General features: G+C 43.8%; 1 protein-coding gene across 1 annotated transcript in view; it reads right to left on the bottom strand.

Moving 5' to 3' along the window:
- Positions 1–5820: 5820 nt before the first annotated feature.
- LOC148539013 (cytochrome P450 2W1-like) overlaps positions 5821–20876 on the bottom strand; it is a 51626-nt gene continuing 36570 nt past the window's right edge. The window contains exons 8-9 of the mRNA XM_088451870.1: positions 15346–15487; positions 5821–6008 (exon numbers count right to left, since the gene is read on the bottom strand). Coding sequence (XP_088307996.1) covers positions 5821–6008; positions 15346–15487 — 330 coding nt within the window. The remainder of the gene's footprint in view (positions 6009–15345; positions 15488–20876) is intronic.

Genomic DNA, 20876 nt, shown 5'->3' with positions numbered 1-20876 from the left:
TATCCTCCCTCACCCTCTCCCCCCACCACCACCCTGATCCTAGAGGCTTCTGGCCTACCGCTCCCTAAGGACCATTCTCCCGCCACAGCTTCAGATGCTATTAAGGAAATTTATGCCACCTTAATCAACATGTTTGAAACACATGTGCAGACATTCGTGAATAGGTAGCCTCTCTTGTGGTACGCGTAGAGGCAAATACTAAGTGAATTACCCCATTGGAACAGAGATTTAGTGATGTGGAGGATACAGTTACCACTTTACAAAACACTGTAATTTTCCAGTCTAAGACTATTTCAGCAATGACAGTAAAACTCGATGATCTCGAAAATAAAGTAATTTTTTTGTGGGCTTCCCTGAAACTGCTAAGGATGATGACTTATCGCAATATTTGCAGCTTGAATTACTGGGGGCATCGTGGGATGACAACTGCCAATTTGCTATCGAATGGGCGCATCATCTGGTACCAGACTGCCTGAAAAGTATGGGTCGTCCTTGTGCTGTGATAGTGAACTTTCTTACCTTTAAAGATAATGAGGATAACATTCAAAATGACACTACTCCCAAAACTAATATATCTATTCAGAACTATCCCTTACCTTTCCCCTTCTTGTTATTTAGGGCTGTTTAAAAAACTTATCATAGCCTATATTTAGAAAAACAAACCTCCTTACTTGCTGGCTTACAACATGACTTTACCAAGGAGGTTTGGAGGACTTAAGATCCCTGATCTTCCCCTATATCAATCAGCATGTAGTCGTGCATAACTTAAAAATAGTTTTTAGTCCTCTGGGCTCAAGGCTTGGGTAGACCTTGGCGGGATTTCCCATTGAAGACCTGCTTTGGATATCGAACGCTGTTTGTCCCCTATCTAAGTTTTGCCTTCTAGCCATATACCCCCCTCCCCTGTGCAAAACCCTCTTTAATAATCATGTTCGCGTTGCATTACTATGTCCTGAGAGGCTGCAGATTATTGAGGGGTGTTGACCTAAGGTAGTTTACGATGTCGAAGCTGCTAGAGCCTACAATGATCATAGGCATTTCTTAGATGTTTTTGCCAATAGGTTACCTGATCAGTTCCTAACTTTATCTGTAAATGTTCAGTTCTCTATTATTAAGCTTTTCCGTATGCATCTGTTTCCTTACAAAGCTCCGGGTATCTACGTTAGCCTTATTTGGTTGATTTTTATATTCTCATTCCGTCTGTCTTTTGATAGGCCTTATTGTTTATAAGCTGGTGGAAAGTTTGAAAATGGGTATTTTGAGTACAGTGCACTTGTTTTATTTATTTTATATTGTTCAAAAATGTATTTGGTTACATTATTGGAGGGACATGATTTTCACTGTTATGTTCTATGCTTTTTATGGATGGTTGGGACTTCCTCCTCTACCTCTACACACAATGATTGAGCCTGTCTAACTGGGAGATAGACTCTTCAGTCTGGCATACCCCTTTCATACTGCCAGCAATAACACGGGATATTTCACGTGAAAGCGCGGCAACCTGGGTTATTGTGCAGTGTAAAAGGACCCAGCTGAAATAACCCGGGTTGATCTCATCTCCAAGCGCCGGCTTGGCACGTTACGGCGGCAATGCCATCAACTGGGCAATAAGCCGGGTCCGGCCGCCAGTCTGAAAGGGGTCTCACCTGGAATGGACCCGAGTAAAACACTCCCAGGTGCTACCCAAGAAAGCACTGTGAAAGGGGTATTACTGTCTGGCTAAAGTCGGCCTCCTGATGTGGCATTGGATGAGTAATCTATTAGCTCCTACAGACCCCCTTCTTATGCCTTATTGAGAAGTCCTCTACATTGTGTGTCTTGGAATTTTGGAGTTTTGAACAATCCTGTAAAAACACAAACAGGTCATCTGCCTCCTTAAAACACCTTAAAATGATTTGGCTTTACATTGGTGCCAGTCTTCCTCCTCTACCCTTCATAGTCCATGGTTGGGTGATATTTATTCAGCCTTTTTTTTTACGCCCAAGATAAGGGGCATATCCACCCTGTTCCAGAAAAATTGGCAATATATGGTTTCAGGTTGGTTTTTGTTGCTCAATGTATTGTTTTATGGTGAACATTTCACCCTCCTTAACATTTAATCCTCTAACTTACCAAATCATATTTTTTTTTACTTCCATCTCACAGATGCTTCTACAGCAGGACTCTCCCAACCTGACCAACCTGATTGTGGGTGGTGACATGAACACTGTAGAGTCACCCAAATTGGATTGGTCGACTCCACTACTTTTTTAATCTCATAGATGAGAGTGAATCTTTTTGTTGAAAGTTAGACATGACCTGACCGATCCCTGACCCATACACCTTTCCATTCCGCAGTATACCACACTTTCTCATTCTTCCCAGCTTAGATGCAGAGAAGGCTTTTGGTCAGGTATCTTGGCCTCATTTCCTGCGTATTTCGAACACGGATTCTTTGGTTGCACGTTCTCTCAATTTATATCTTTTATCTACTCTAACCCATCTACTAACTTGTGTATAAACGGGGCACCGTGGTAATAGACAGGGATGTCCTTTATCCCTGTTGCTTTTTAATTTGGGCCTTAAGCCCCTACTTCACCTTTTAGATTCATGGGACACCATCTGTGGCATAAAGTGCAGAACCCAACAGGTTAAAGTTACTGCTTTTGCGGATGACCTGTTTCTCTATATCTCTAACCCCCGATATTCCCTATATTTTTTTTTTTACATAATTACCTTATTTGGCAACATTTTGTGGTTTCATGGTTAACAGATATAAATCTCTAGCCATGTTAGGCCCTACTCCAAGACCCTAATGGTGTTCCCAATTTCATATCTTCTGGACTTTAACCTCCTTGCCATACAGTACTTAGGTATCCAAATGCCTAAAAATATACATACATTTTTACTCAGTTAATATTCGCCCGCCCCTTGTAAATACCATAGTCAACGAAATCCAAGGTTGGAAAAATCTTCCCATCTCCTATTTGGGTTCAAGCCAACCTCATTAAAATGGTAGGTTTTGATAAACTCCTCTACTCTCTACAAATTTTGCCATTGATTCTAACGACAGCTGATAAAAAACTCTTGTATAAAGAATTTTGACATTTCATATGGCAAGACAAATGCCCACATATTGCAATGATCAAATTATAACAGTCAGTGTCCTGACTTGGGTGGCATACATTTCCCAAACATTATTTTATACAACTATGCTAGTATTTTACGTGACCTTCTTCCTAATTCAACCTATTATGCTGGTGTTATCACTGAACATTTTTTTCTTCCTGACATGGATTTCATTCCCTTTTTACATTCTGCTAGGTCAACCCTATAGTCCATACAAATGTTATTCTTGTGACAGAATCAGCCTAATAACAGATAGAATATTAACCCATGTGGGTACAAATAAGCTCATCATATTTAATATTTATATATAGTATAATACAGCATCCTTTATTTATAATTATCTTGCAATCCTATAATTATAGTAGCTAAGGTAGTCAGATCTTGTCCAAAGCCTAACTCACACCAAAATTAAATAGTGAGATATGTATGTATAGACACTATGATCTATTCTGTGGAATGAGTAGTAGTACCCAAATCCAGCATGATAATTTACATGTCTATATTATGTATCTACGGAAAAGAGTACCGAGATCTTCACTCAGGAAAAAGTTATTTATGAAATAAGAAACTGACACTTTTTCCTGAGTGAAGATCTCGGTACTCTTTTCCGTAGATACATAATGATCCCAGATGATCTCGGTACTCTTTTCCGTAGATACATAATGATCCCAGATGATAAGTACTGGATAGCTATCCCCATGCTATTATACTGCATCAATGAATATAATAATTACACTGGTGTTTTGATAATTATGGTCTGGATGTTTGACTGCGGTATTTGATGCTAAGACAAGTGAATACTGACTGTGGTCCCGCAGAACTGTATAATATACTCGGTAGCCAAAATTTCTATGTCTAACAGCTGATTCTGTTCTATAAGACGATTGACAGACTCTCTCAGTTGTGCCACCACAGATACATTTGTGCGTATATAGTTGGTGGAATAGCGTTTTTGATACAACTGGGTAGCATTGTGGGGGCTTAAATAACCTGGTGGTTAAAACCGTATTCACATAATATATCTATGCATAGCTGACTTGATTTTAACACCGTGTCAATAACATACTTCTAGTTGTTTGATAGCTATCACATATATTCTTGATACCTATCTGGTGTCTGCCTACATATAGACTTTGCAGACCAAATATACAGACTAAGGTATCTTATAATATTGCTTAAACAGAGCAATATGTTATTTATCTCATGTGAGGAGTACCCCGCATGAGAATCTGTTCTCTAAATTAGCTAATTGCAATATTTTCACCAAACCTTTCTATATATGTTTTGTGTATGTTTTGTCAATATGTCTATGTGAGAAATGTACTTCTTTATGAGTCTGAACCTGTCTTCCTAAGTATTTTCCAAAATAATTTTAAAGAATATATTAAAAGTTATATTTTATACAATTATTTACAGAAGAGTGCCCTGGCAAAAGAGCCTTCTTTTTCTTTGTTTGTCTACATTTTCATGAGAACCCTGTGTTAGATGGTTATCATTTCCATGAGAGTCCTGTGTTAGATAGTTATCACTTCCATGAGAGCCCTGTGTTAGATAATTATTTCCATGAGAGCCCTGTGTTAGATGGTTATTTCCATGAGAACCCTGTGTGAGATGGTTTATCATTTTCATGAGAACCCTGTGTTAGATGGTTTATAATTTTCATGAGAACCCTGTGTTAGATGGCTATTTCCATGAGAGCCCTGTGTTAGATGGTTATCATTTCCATGAGAACCCTGTTTTAGATGGTTTATCATTTCCATGAGAGCCCTGTTAGATGGTTAGTTCCATGAGAGCCCTGTGTTAGATGGTTATCATTTTCATGAGAGCCCTGTGTTTTATGGTCATCATTTCCATGAAAGCACTGTGTTAGATGGTTATCATTTTCATGAGAACTCTGTGTAAGATGGTTATTTCCATGAGAGCACTGTGTTAGATGGTTTATCATTTCCATGAGAGCCCTGTGTTAGATGGTTAGTTCCAAGAACACAGAGTGCAATTACTAAACTCACCATACAGTCATGCCAACTGATTACTTCCTCCCACTCCTGTCTCCAAGACTTTACCCGTGCTGCTCCCCACCTTTGGAACTCTCTCCCTCTCCCTATCAGACTCTCCACCTCTCTACAATCCTTAAAAACGGGCTCTCGAGACCCACTACTTCATCAATGCTTTCCAGCTCTCATCCTAACTTGCTACTACATGCTCCCTCCTCCTTGTCCTCCCCATCTGTATCATGCCGGTCTGTCTGCCCCTCCCCTTGAGAATGTAAGCTCTTGCGAGCAGGGCCCCTCTACCCTCTTGTGCTTCTCCTTACTTTATGTTCATCTACTTCTTACTCACCGCTAGGACACCTAACACTTGGTGCTTATGCTCTATTGCTTAATTGGGTGTTATGACCACCAATGTATCAGTGTATATTATCCATGTCCTTGTCGATCATTGTATTGTATTTTACTGTAAGTCACTTTTTTGGTTATGTACCTTGTAAGGCGCTGCGGAACACTTGTGGCGCCATATAAATAAACGATAATAATAATAATAATAATAGTTTGTGGGTGAGCGGTGTATGCTACATTAATAAACAATCCACTAGTGTTTTTTTATTATTATTATTATTTATAGTTTTTGTATTTTATTATTTTCTCCTTTTAAAAACACTGATAACAAGTTCCACATCCCGATAAGATTACAGGTAGTTGGCAACCGCACAGATCATTTTAACTTGGCACAACAATGTAGGTGTGGCTGTGGTCTTAGTGTAAAACAAGGCTCAGCATTTAGGTCCAAGTCACATTCTTTCATCCCAGCAGGAGGGGTAAATGTGAACTTCTGGAGTAGGCCTGTGAAAAATATGAACAGCTCCATCTTTGCAAGGCTCTCTCCCACGCAAGTTCTGTGCCCTAAAGCGAGACATATAGACACTCATTAAGATGATTAACCTTCTTTATAGTAACATTTATTTATACAGTGCCATCATACTCTACAATGCTTTACAGATTGGAAGAGAACTGATGGGATTGGAAAGTTTCCAAAACAAAAGAACGTTCCCTATAGGGCACTCTTGGGCAATTAAATAAATAATAGATAAAATACTATAAACTTTATTAGGTATGCTTTCAAATAGTAAATACTGACATTGTTGCTTAAATAATAAACAGTTAACTACTTGGTAAAATATAAAAAAAACAAAATCGTGATCCAAAATAAGATTGAAAATAATAATTAAAAACTAAACAAATAACTTGAAAAACAGATTAAAAACATATTAAACAGTTAACCGTGTTTAATAGTGATTCATAAGTTACAATAGCTCATTTTTAAACCTGTAGTGTATACTCTATAGTATGGGTACTTTTTGAAATCCTGTGACCCTGCATAATGTGAAATAAATTGATCATCAATAATATGTAGGTGGACAGAACAGTGGTAAAACATTATTTCAACAATATTATTCCTAATTTCAGTAAATAAAATTGGGTATTTTAGTACAGATGTGTCCACATACATGTAGCCTCCTTGCACGCTAAACAGCCCTTCTAGTTGCGCCATGCTGTGACATGACTCGGTAGCGGCGAGTGTCTTTTCTTGCGACTTTTTTACTTCAAATGTTTCTTATTTATTTACTTAGGTAGAAACAATCAGGACAGCTACAATAATGTTAATGCTATGTGCTATGATCGTGGTCTTAGGTGATATATTCACAATTGAGATGTAACCAGATGTTGCAACTGAAAATGAATAATGCTGTAACCAGAAATCTATTCAGATATTTTAGCAAATAGGAAGAAATGTCCCTGTTTTATTAACAATTGTTGTGTAACACAATATAATAACCTAAACTGTTAAGGTAGTGTCACAAGGTCAGGGTGTAAGGAGTGCTGTTTCCTAGGGTTAATGGACGCACTCTGCACGCAGCAGCCAATCAGTATCACACCAGTCCAGGACCTTGTTATAAGTATCAGAAGCTAGTTTTATTTGTGTAGCAGTTGTTTCTCAGTTTTCGGGATAGTAGGCTGGTCAGCTAAGTATCCACATATTGTTCACTCAGCAGTTCCATGAAAGAGGATGCTTAGAATTATATTACCAAAGGAAACAAGAGCTTCCAAAAATCATAATAAGTGACAAAGATTAGTGATGCTGAGGGACTGCCAGAGGGAAAATGGGAAAAAAGCGTCTATATAGGGTTAGGTATGAAATCCCGGCTGTCGGGATGCCGCTGGTTAGAATACCGACAGCGCCATCCCGACACCCGTAGGAAGTGACGGTGATTACTTTTCTAACCCCTACCCTAAACGTAACCCACCCTCCCCGGTGCCTAACCCTAACCTCCCCCTCCCCGGACCCTAAACCTAACACCCGCTCCCCAGTGCTAAACCTAACCTACCCCTCCTCGCACCCTAATCCTAACACTCCCTTCCCGGTGCCTAACCCTAACCCTCCCCCTAATACCTAACCCTAACTCCAGTACCTAATGTCACCCTAACACTCGATACTTACCTTCGGGATGCCGGCGGTTGGGATATTGGTGACGGGATTCCGACCTGTCCAGCGTGCTGGATGCCAAATTATTTATTATACACCCATTATACAGGGTCATAGGATCAGTAAAGTATCATATATAAATTATACACTACAGGTTTAAAAATTAGCTATTGTCGCTTATAAATCATTATTAAACACGGTTAAATGTTTAAATATTTTTATCTGTCTTACATGCCATTTGTCTAGTTCTTAATTATTATTTTCACTCCTATTATGGGTGACATTTTTGGTTTTCTTTATATTTTGCCTTAGTTGATTGTTTATTTAAGCATCAGTGTGAGTATTTACTATTTTAAAACATACATAATAAAGTTTCTAGTATTTTATCTATTAATGTCATTGCCCTATAGGAATTTCCCTTTGTTTTGTAACCTTTCCAATCCAATTAGTTCAAATTGTTATTCTAGGAGCACCTTCTGACTATAGAATGTCCGATTACTAGTTACAACATTCTCAGTACACTATAGGACAGAGGTTCCCAAACGTGGTCCTCAAGGCTCCCCAACAGTTCAGGTTTTAGAGATACCCATGGTTGAACACAGGTGGTTAAATCAAATTGACTGAGGTACTAATTAAGTCACCTGTGGTCAACCATGGATATCTTTAAAAGCTGCACTGTTGGGGAGCCTTGAGGACCATGTTTGGAAACCTCTGCTATAGGACCTAATCCAGAGGTGGACGGAGGTGTAGCCGCTGGTGCGAATGTTTTTGGAGTCGCGACAGTGCAAATGCTAGTTTCAGCCTCCCCCTTGTGTATTAGTGTGCACTGCAATGTGCAAATCCTGAGACGCCAACTTTCAGTGCCTGTACCCGATGTAACACCGCTGGTGGTTCTGAACAATCCACCGTCTGCGCACCATGAGTGAACCATAGAGACTTGCACCAACCCTGTGGCAGGTGCAGTTTCTCCCTCTGAACATGGGCTCCATGGCTAAGGCTCTGTGTATGAGAATGAGGCCATACTCTCACTGACACTCCCATAACACACCCATGAGATGGCCTTTCTTGCATTCACTTCAGGCCACCTCCCATTGACCACCCATGAACTCCCATGGTTTTGTCTTGCTGTTTCTAATACCATTGGCTCTATACACAACTGCGCATTTGTGCGTACAGTCAGGGTAACGCATGTGCCGTAGGGGTTTTCAGAATATTTTGTGCAGCTCAACTGAGCAAACTTTGACGTCCACCTCTGTATCAGCTCCATAGTCAGGATTTGATTATCAATATTGTATGAGAGATTTATTATAATTGATAAAAAACTTAGGGGTCAATCCTATTCCATGCGATGTTCTCACAGGTGCGAGTCATCGCGACAATGGCTGCGTTTGACGGCAGCCCAGATTCGCTTAGAAACAAGCAAAATTAAGTGAATTCGGGCTCGTAGCGGGCCGAAATGGGTGCGAGGCGCCGTTCCGTTGCCAGCATTTTAACACCGTTGCAATGGAAACTCGCACCATTCGCAAGGAGTATTATTGACCCCTTGGTGCAGTTACAAACTCTCTTTGTGTCAATTTCGGAACACACACACAGTAATAAAACAAGGCTGGCAGTGGCGGAACTCCCAGAGATAATGGAGTCATTTGCCGCCGGACGTCAGCCCTGAAGGGAGCACCTGGCTCCATTGTCCCCGGGAGCTGCATGGAGAAGGAGCACCGCTGATCGGCGCTCCACCTCCATTGGCGTAACTACGGAGGGTGCAAGGGGTGCGGTCGCACCCCCTGCACCCTCCATTTGCCGGGCGCCCGCTGAGTGTGTTACCAGCGGGCGCCCGGCTCCTATCCTCCTGGCGGTAGCCGGAGGACGGACCTCCCTCCGTCTTCCGGGTCCCGCAGTGTACTATGGGAGTGACGTCATAACGTCACTCCCATAGTGCCGAGGAGCGGACGCCGGGGATGGAGCTCAGGAGTGAGCTCCGTCTTCCAGGTCCCGCAGTGCACTATGGGAGTGACGTAATGACGTCACTCCCATAGTGCCGAGGAGCAGACACCAGGGATGGACGGCAGCAGCACTGGAGTGGGGATAAAGGTAAGTGTTTGTTTGTTTGTTTTTTGTGTGTGTGTGTGCGCGCGGTGGGGGCCATCACTACTGGGGGCAACTACAGGGGCCTACTACTGGGGGCAACTACAGGGGCTCACTACTGGAGGCAACTACAGGGGCTCGCTACTGGGGGCAACTACAGGGGCCTGCTACTGGGGGCAACTACAGGGGCCTGCTACTGGGGGCAACTACAGGGCTCACTACTGGGCAACTACAGGGGCCTACTACTGGGGGCAACTACAGGGGCCTACTACTGGGGTCAACTACAGGGGCCTACTACTGGGGGCAACTACAGGGGCCTACTACTGGGGGCAACTACAGGGGCCTACTACTGGGGGCAACTACAGGGGCTCGCTACTGGGGGCAACTACAGGGGCCTGCTACTGGGGGCAACTACAGGGTCTCACTACTGGGGGTAACTACAGGGGCCTCGCTACTAGGGGCAACTACAGGGGCCTCATTACTGGGGGCAACTACAGGGGACTCACTACTGGGGGCAACTACAGGGGCCTCACTACTGGGGGTAACTACAGGGGCCTCACTACTGGGGGTAACTACAGGGGCCTCACTACTGGGGGCAACTACAGGGTGCTCACTACTGGGGCAACTACAAGGGGCCTCACTACTGGGGGCAACTACAAGGGGCCTCACTACTGGGGGCAACTACCGAGGGCTCACTACTGGATGTACTGCATAGGGGGACCATTACTGGGGAGCACTACATAGGCGGACCACTACTGGGGGCATTATATAAAAGGAACTGTATAAGGGGGGCGGCGGCAGCTGGGGCTGGCATAGGTGCTGGGGGGTGGTACATTTTAGTTTGGGGGGACACCAACATTTATCTTACCTCCGGGCACCTGGGATGAAGTTACGCCACTGAAGGCTGGGGTTAAATGTAATAGCCTGTGTGATTCAGGCATCAGACATTTTCCGGCGAGTCTGTCCAATGATTTAAAGGAGCAATCATTTAAAGGCAAAACTGAACTGGTTTTGCCTTTTAAATGATTGCTCCTTTAAAACATTGGCCAGACCTGTCAGAAACTGTCTATTTGTATTACTGGGCTGTAATACCGCTGGATATTAACAAACAAAGAAGTAAGAGGCCCCTGCACAATTTATAGAATGTACAGACAAAACTACAGCTAACACAATTTCATCATACCCATCTTGTTTTTTTGGATTAGGAAACATCTGTAAAAATAAAAAAGTGTTGGTGCATCTTTTTAGCAATAACATATTTGCATGTTGGTAAATTAACCACATTGCACTAAAACTGAATGCAACAATATTTGTATTTGCCCACAATAGACTGGTGCATCTCTATCTTGTGCCATTGAAAACAAACTGTCAATTTTTTTTGTTTAGATTTTTTGTTGAGTGATGAGTGATTGTTGCAATGTGACACATGCTGAGTGTTCTACATCACTGATGAAACGTTGGTTTCAGCTTATTTGCTATAACTATTGCAAACATAATCATGTAGAAGTAATGTAACTTAGGTAATTTAATTTCTATACTGAATCAATCATACATTAGAAGGTGAAAAAAGTTATCAATATTGTATGAGAGATTTATTATAATTGATAAAAAACTTAGGGGTCAATCCTATTCCATGCGATGTTCTCACAGGTGTGAGTCTTCGCGACAATGGCTGCGTTTGACGGCAGCCCAGATTCGCTTAGAAACAAGCAAAATTAAGTGAATTCGGGCTCGTAGCGGGCCGAAAAGGGTGCGAGGCGCCGTTCCGTTGCCAGCATTTTAACACCGTTGCAATGGAAACTCGCACCATTCGCAAGGAGTATTATTGACCCCTTGGTGCAGTTACAAACTCTCTTTGTGTCAATTTCGGAACACACACACACAGTAATAAAACAAGACTGGCAGTGGCGGAACTCCCAGAGATAATGGAGTCATTTGCCGCCGGACGTCAGCCCTGAAGGGGGCACCTGGCTCCATTGTCCCCGGGAGCTGCATGGAGAAGGAGCGCCGCTGATCGGCGCTCCACCTCCATTGGCGTAACTACGGAGGGTGCAAGGGGTGCGGTCGCACCCCCTGCACCCTCCATTTGCCGGGCGTCCGCTGAGTGTGTTACCAGCGGGCGCCCGGCTCCTATCCTCCTGGCGGTAGCCGGAGGACGGAGCTCCCTCCGTCTTCCGGGTCCCGCAGTGTACTATGGGAGTGACGTCATAACGTCACTCCCATAGTGCCGAGGAGCAGACGCCGGGGATGGACGGCAGCAGCACTGGAGCGGGGATAAAGGTAAGTGTTCGTTTGTTTGTTTTTTGTGTGTGTGTGTGCGCGCGGTGGGGGCCATCACTACTGGGGGCAACTACAGGGGCCTACTACTGGGGGCAACTACAGGGGCTCACTACTGGGGGCAACTACAGGGGCTCACTACTGGGGGCAACTACAGGGGCTCGCTACTGGGGGCAACTACAGGGGCCTGCTACTGGGGGCAACTTCAGGGCTCACTACTGGGCAACTACAGGGGCCTACTACTGGGGGCAACTACAGGGGCCTACTACTGGGGTCAACTACAGGGGCCTACTACTGGGGGCAACTACAGGGGCCTACTACTGGGGGCAACTACAGGGGCCTACTACTGGGGGCAACTACAGGGGCTCGCTACTGGGGGCAACTACAGGGGCCTGCTACTGGGGGCAACTACAGGGTCTCGCTACTGGGGGTAACTACAGGGGCCTCACTACTGGGGGCAACTACAGGGGCCTCATTACTGGGGGCAACTACAGGGGACTCACTACTGGGGGCAACTACAGGGGACTCACTACTGGGGGCAACTACAGGAGCCTCCCTCCGTCTTCTGGGTCCCGCAGTGTACTATGGGAGTGACGTCATAACGTCACTCCCATAGTGCCGAAGAGCGGACACCGGGGATGGAGCTCAGGAGTGAGCTCCGTCTTCCGGGTCCCGCAGTGCACTATGGGAGTGACGTAATGACGTCACTCCCATAGTGCCGAGGAGCAGACACCAGGGATGGACGGCAGCAGCACTGGAGCGGGGATAAAGGTAAGTGTTTGTTTGTTTGTTTTTTGTGTGTGTGTGTGCGCGCGGTGGGGGCCATCACTACTGGGGGCAACTACAGGGGCCTACTACTGGGGGCAACTACAGGGGCTCACTACTGGGGGCAACTACAGGGGCTCGCTACTGGGGGCAACTACAGGGGCTCGCTACTGGGGGCAACTACAGGGGCCTGCTACTGGGGGCAACTACAGGGCTCACTACTGGGCAACTACAGGGGCCTGCTACTGGGGGCAACTTCAGGGCTCACTACTGGGCAACTACAGGGGCCTACTACTGGGGGCAACTACAGGGGCCTACTACTGGGGTCAACTACAGGGGCCTACTACTGGGGGCAACTACAGGGGCCTACTACTGGGGGCAACTACAGGGGCCTACTACTGGGGGCAACTACAGGGGCTCGCTACTGGGGGCAACTACAGGGGCCTGCTACTGGGGGCAACTACAGGGTCTCGCTACTGGGGGTAACTACAGGGGCCTCACTACTGGGGGCAACTACAGGGGCCTCATTACTGGGGGCAACTACAGGGGACTCACTACTGGGGGCAACTACAGGGGACTCACTACTGGGGGCAACTACAGGAGCCTCCCTCCGTCTTCTGGGTCCCGCAGTGTACTATGGGAGTGACGTCATAACGTCACTCCCATAGTGCCGAAGAGCGGACACCGGGGATGGAGCTCAGGAGTGAGCTCCGTCTTCCGGGTCCCGCAGTGCACTATGGGAGTGACGTAATGACGTCACTCCCATAGTGCCGAGGAGCAGACACCAGGGATGGACGGCAGCAGCACTGGAGCGGGGATAAAGGTAAGTGTTTGTTTGTTTGTTTTTTGTGTGTGTGTGTGCGCGCGGTGGGGGCCATCACTACTGGGGGCAACTACAGGGGCCTACTACTGGGGGCAACTACAGGGGCTCACTACTGGGGGCAACTACAGGGGCTCGCTACTGGGGGCAACTACAGGGGCTCGCTACTGGGGGCAACTACAGGGGCCTGCTACTGGGGGCAACTACAGGGCTCACTACTGGGCAACTACAGGGGCCTACTACTGGGGGCAACTACAGGGGCCTACTACTGGGGGCAACTACAGGGGCCTACTTCTGGGGGCAACTACAGGGGCCTACTACTGGGGGCAACTACAGGGGCCTACTACTGGGGGCAACTACAGGGGCCTACTACTGGGGGCAACTACAGGGGCTCACTACAGGGGGTAACTACAGGGGCCTCACTACTGGGGGCAACTACAGGGGCCTCATTACTGGGGGCAACTACAGGGGACTCACTACTGGGGGCAACTACAGGGGACTCACTACTGGGGGCAACTACAGGAGCCTCACTACTGGGGCAACTACAGGGGCCTCACTACTGGGGGCAACTACAGGGGCCTCACTACTGGGGAAACTACAGGGGCCTCACTACTGGGGGTAACTACAGGGGCCTCACTACTGGGGGCAACTACAGGGTGCTCACTACTGGGGCAACTACAAGGGGCCTCACTACTGGGGGCAACTACAAGGGGCCTCACTACTGGGGGCAACTACAAGGGGCCTCACTACTGGGGGCAACTACCGAGGGCTCACTACTGGATGTACTGCATAGGGGGACCATTACTGGGGAGCACTACATAGGCGGACCACTACTGGGGGCATTATATAAAAGGAACTGTATAAAGGGGGCGGCGGCAGCTGGGGCTGGCATAGGTGCTGGGGGGTGGTACATTTTAGTTTGGGGGGGCACCAACATTTATCTTACCTCCGGGCACCTGGGATGAAGTTACGCCACTGAAGGCTGGGGTTAAATGTAATAGCCTGTGTGATTCAGGCATCAGACATTTTCCGGCGAGTCTGTCCAATGATTTAAAGGAGCAATCATTTAAAGGCAAAACTGAACTGGTTTTGCCTTTTAAATGATTGCTCCTTTAAAACATTGGCCAGACCTGTCAGAAACTGTCTATTTGTATTACTGGGCTGTAATACCGCTGGATATTAACAATCAAGGAAGTAAGAGGCCCCTGCACAATTTATAGAATGTACAGACAAAACTACAGCTAACACAATTTCATCATACCCATCTTGTTTTTTTGGATTAGGAAACATCTGTAAAAATAAAAAAGTGTTGGTGCATCTTTTTAGCAATAACATATTTGCATGTTGGTAAATTAACCACATTGCACTAAAACTGAATGCAACAATATTTGTATTTGCCCACAATAGAGTGGTGCATCTCTATCTTGTGCCATTGAAAACAAACTGTCAATTTTTTTTGTTTAGATTTTTTGTTGAGTGATGAGTGATTGTTACAATGTGACACATGCTGAGTGTTCTACATCACTGGTGAAACTTTGGTTTCAGCTTATTTGCTATAACTATTGCAAACATAATCATGTAGAAGTAATGTAACTTAGGTAATTTAATTTCTATACTGAATCAATCATTCATTAGAAGGTGAAAAAAGTTTATCAGTAGAGTTAGTGTGATATTATTACTTTATTAAACTCTTTGTTGAAAACCATAATGTAAAACTTCCTTCTGGGAAGAATCGTAGTTTATGAGGTAATGGAGGTAATGGATTTACTGTAGGAACGGAAGTGTTTGTGTATCATTCAGCAGAGCGTTACCTGTGGAGAAGGGCACAAAAGCTTCTTTTTTGACAAATTTCCCCTCAGCATCCAAGAAATGATTGGGATTAAACTGGTACGGCATCTCCCAGTGACGCTTGTCATACAGCACGGATGTGAGCAGCGGGATTACAGTTGTGCCCTGTTAGGTAGATAAAGGAATAACAGACACTTCCATGACATGCAGGGGGTAAACGTCACCTTTATTCCAAGTCACTGCACCATTACTGTAAATGCACACATTATAGTTTTAAAGGAAAAACTGAAATATTAACACACTACTGCATTTCTCAGTAGCTAAACTTGTTTATTGGGGTTTATTGCACTTTAGGGTTTTATTTTATGCAATTTTAAAACATTTTTATACAGTTGGTTTATGGTGTAGTTTGAGGTTTATGGTTTGTATCTATACACTAGAGCTAAAAGTTGTGTTTTTTTGTTTTATAGAATTGATTGTTTGATAATTTCTTTTTGAATAAAGCCCTTTGTATCTGTTATGCTGGCAGTAAATTAAAATTCAACAAAACAGCAATTATATTTCTACTTTATGAGTGTATGTGTGTGTGGAGGGGGGGTGGTTGGGGTAACCATGTCCCTCGGGCACCATAGAATCATAGGCCCTGATTCAGAAATGAACTCATTGGTGATTGTGTACACAGATCGAACGATTGTATGTCACTGCGTATGCATATAAGCCGCACTGCAGCGATCACACTGTGATTACAAACGCACAGAGGAATCCTTTGGAAAGTGAGTGACAGGCTGTAGGCGTTTGGGGGTGGTAACGGGGAGTGGTCATAAAAAAATGCAGGTGTGTCTGGACATCATTACATGGGTGTGCATAAGTTAGTCCTTGCGATCTCATACGCAGCTCTGCGTGTCAGGTGAGCTGCCAAATCGTAAGGGCAAGATGGCCGCTCGATGTGTGTCAATTTTACTCATATTTATGCAGGTAAGCGAAGTTGTACGCCTGTGAGAAAGCAGAAGTGGGCGTCCTTATGCTCAGGTACTCTCTAGAATCATAAGTATATTTTTGCAAATGCGTTCCGTGCAGTCCCAGTCTACCAAGATACCGGTGTGACAATACGGGTGTGACAATGTCATCGTGCATGGCATTCTGGGAGAGGCCGCAAGAGAGAAGGGGTGGAGGAGCACCAGTAACCCTCAAACACCTGTGCGCTGCAGCCTGACTGTGCCTGCCTGCCTGACTCCTTCTGCTGGAGGGACACAGAGGGTGGAGAGTCGCGTGGGGTGCATTACTGTGTGGCATAATGTGTAAGGGCATTACTGTGGCATAATGTGTTATAAGGGACATTACTGTATGGCATATTGTGTAAGGGGTATTACTGTGTGCCATAATGTATAAGGGGCATTACTGTGTGGCACTATTTTACCTGTACTGTGTGGCAGAATGTGTTCTAAGGGGCATTTGTTAGTGTGGCATAATGAGTAATGTGCATTACTATGTCACAAAACCACACACCCTTTTCGGGAGTGCACAGAAGAGCATCCTCTTTAATTTTTTTGTTTTTTGTTGGGTAGGGGTGCAGCAAATTACTGCCTAGCCCTGGGTGACAAAAATCCTAATTTCAGTCCTGAATGGCTCTGTATATAATCCTAAAAATAATATGTTATTATGTGAGCTAAATCGCTCACATTAAGAGATATTAGCAGCTTCTGATATCAAATGAACTCCTGATTAGCAAGTGGCTTGCAGTGTAGACCGGTTCCCCAGCAATCATCTGACCTGTTGGAAGGTGATGTCCAAGCAGATAAATCCTTTCCAATATAGTACTCACATCTACGGTGTATACAGAATGTTTAGTTGTGATGGAGAATAGAATAAATCCAATCCCTGGCAGGTACATAGTCTGAGGCCTGAGTGAGGTCCATACCGTAAAAGATCTGGCATCTGCTTGGACATCACCTTTTGTCAGATGATTTTTGGAGAACTGGACTACACTGCCATCCATCTGCTAATCAGGATTCCCTTAGATTCTGATAAAATCTGTCATTCATTAGAGACTGTTGGGACTCACACCTTAATTATAATGTCCATATTTGTTCTATAAAGAAGGACACTTTGCAGACTTTTGTTTGCAGGTCATGCTGCCAATAGTTTGTGGATTATCCAAATTAGTGATGGTCAGATTAACAATAATACTCGTAATATGTAGACATTGTCAGATGGAGAATCTATGCACGTGATTTAATTATTGCACTTGCCTCTTGAGGTTTATCTTAATTATATATACATATATATATATATAAAAATTGTTGGTGTCCGCACTCTCAATGCAAATGTTAATCAGCAGTGTGGTGCTCCTCAAGGATCCAATAGGCATCCAAAACACAGGGTTAACAGAGAAGGAGGGCACTCACCAGGTATGGTAGTAAAAATTTAAAATCACATCTTTATTACTTATCTTGATTAAAACATTATGGTCGATGTTTCAATCCACTTTGGGACCGTCTTCAGGACATAAACAAACAGATCTCTCCACAACCACTGATCTATGCTGTGTGAGAGCCACCTTAAATAGCATACAGGATACTATTGAACTCTCCCCCTGTATTGACTCAATCGAATGCACCCAGAAACAGAAATTTACTCAAAAGCAATTAAATAATATAGTTGCTAAACAACTCTTATAATCGGTAGATGTACTCAATAACAATGTGGAACACCCTTCAAACTCAGCGCCATGGCATGCGTAATTAGAGAGTAAATAAACAAAATAAACGGGATCATGCCACATCAAAGATGGCGCCCGTTAGTCTGCATTTAGCAACACAGTAAAATACCATGCCACCTCCAAGATGGCACCCGGCATCATGTGTTCCACAGACAGCCTCATGCGTGTCATGTGAGAGGCATGCCCCCACCATCGTGCACACAGCAATCTCATTACTTATAGTTATAAGCTTATAAACTCAGACACTGAAATGTCAGTGTAACAGATGAGAAACCTTGCTATTACTGCAAGGGATTATCGAAAAATGCACAAATGGGAATCTATGCCCAATATTGACATCACATTATAAGTGCACGAATAAGTGACTCAGTGCTTAAAGACTGTTGGTCAATATACATGTAACATATTAGGAACCCAGAAAATGGGTGGAATGAATCAATAGGGTACGCACATTCAAAAAGATACCATGTTGCTTAGGAGAGGACCTAATTGTCTCAAAGATGTGTCTCATTTAAGACAAGCCATCATAGTAACCAGGGTGTCTAATAGAGCCAAACAGACTGTATCAGTCTACCAGGGGAAGGTTCAAATGACCACTATGTCAACTCAAATAAATATCATAGCAATGCAATATCAACAGCACAAATCTGCTGATAACCTAAATCATATTCATATCTGCAAAAAAGTATACTGTAGCCATTAAGGATGGAATACAAACACACACAACATGTAATGATTGAAAAAATTATTAAAATCAACAAAAAAAGTTATTATGTATATAAAAATATACAGTCAATAAAGAAAGACAAAAAAATGAATGTAGAGAAAAATATTACAAGAAAAGAAAATCCAATAACAATATATCTTTTGAAGGTGTGTCCATAGTATAAAGTCCAAAAACGTTGGATATTACGCTGGCGTAATATCTTAGCTCGATCACCACCACGAGGGAGACTAGGCACATGGTCTATTAGCATACACTTGAGACTTGATACAGAGTGTCTCTCTTTGTCAAAATGCCGAGCCACTGGTTTGTCTGAATCATTATTGGACAAAGCAGCCCGAACTGAAGAGCGGTGATTAGCCATTCGTTCTCTAAAGTTGCGCATGGTCATCCCCACATAAGACATAAATAATCAAATAGATCACAAAATCTGAAGTACAATGCAAATTATGTTAGATTTTTATTTTTTTGCCGCTATGCGGATGTGAAAAGTGGGAACCAACCAACCAACATAGATCGACATGTTGTACAGTCTGTGCACCTAAATTAAAGCAAACAGTTTTATGGGACTGCAACCACAAAGTCTGTGTCAACTGGGGTTGTTTAGTAGGTCTCATCAAGAGTTGCTTAAGATTAGCGCCACGGCGATAGGAACACATTGGAGGACTGGAGCTTATTCCTTTAAATGTTGTATCTGATGTGATAATAGGCCAAAACTTAGTATATGCCCGTTTAGCTTGATATGAACCTACATCAAAAGTGGAAGTAGTGATCATCCTTTTTGGATCCAATTTATGTTTAAGTCTTCCTACCACCTGGGAGTGCCTATGTCTTGCCTTCAGAAGGCATATCTGTATGGTAGAATTTTTATATCCTCTGGCTCGAAACTGTTGACTCATTTCCTCAATCTGGATCTCCGCTGTCACTGCTGAGGTGTTATTACGCAATACTCGCATAAATTGCGATACGGGTAAACTCTCCTTCAGACTGCTAGGATGATGACTTCTTGCATGGAGCACCGTATTCCGATCTGTATCTTTTCGATACGATTTAGACACCAGCTTCCCTTTTTCGCGGTAAGGTAGCATCGTCTGGGACATTTCATGTACGGTTCAATTTTATATACAACGCACGGGTACTGCCATGGGGTCTAATCTTGCTCCAGCGTATGCAAATTTATACATGCAGCATTATGAAAATACTGTTTTGCTCCCAAAATTTGGGGACAAAATTAATTTTTTTGGTCAATATATAGACAACCTTTTTTGATTTGGAGTGGTACAGATCTTGAGTTCAGTGATATGATTAACTATCTTAACACGCTTGACAAGCCAATACGTTTTACATATCATATTGACAAATTATCAATGAATTTTTTGGATGTCACTATATACCACGAAAAAGGGAAGTTGGTGTCTGAATTATATCGAAAAGATACAGATCGGAATACGGTGCTCCATGCAAGAAGTCATCATCCTAGCAGTCTGAAGGAGAGTTTACCCGTATCGCAATTTATGCAAGTATTGCGTAATAACACCTCAGCAGTGACAGCGGAGATCCAGATTGAGGAAATGAGTCAACGGTTTCCAGCCAGAGGATATAATAATTCTACCATACAGAGAAGCCTTCTGAAGGCGAGACATAGGATCTCCCAGGTGGTAGGAAGACTTAAACATAAATTGGATCCAAAAAGGATGATCACTACTTCCACTTTTGATGTAGCCTCATATCAAGCTAAACGGGCATATTCTAAGTTTTGGCCTATTATCACATCAGATACAACAGTTAAGGGAATAACCTCTAGTCCTCCAATGTGTTCCTATCGCCGTGGCGCTAATCTTAAGCAACTCTTAATGAGACCTACTAAACAACCACAGTTGACACAGACTTCATGGTTGCAGTCCTGTAAAACTGGTTGCTTTAGGTGCGCAGACTGTACAACATGTCGATCTATGTTGGTTGGTTCCCACTTTTCACATCCGCTTAGTGGCAAAAAAATAAAAATCCAACATAAATTGCATTGTACTTCAGATTTTGTGATCTATTTGATTATTTGCCCTTGCAGCCAGTATTATGTGGGGATGACCATGCGCAACTTTAGAGAACGAATG

Source organism: Taudactylus pleione, unplaced genomic scaffold (assembly GCF_031769625.1).
Source record: "Taudactylus pleione unplaced genomic scaffold, aTauple2 ptg000032l, whole genome shotgun sequence".
Taxonomy (NCBI): Eukaryota; Metazoa; Chordata; class Amphibia; order Anura; family Myobatrachidae; genus Taudactylus; species Taudactylus pleione.
This window is presented reverse-complemented; position numbering and strand designations above follow the sequence as displayed.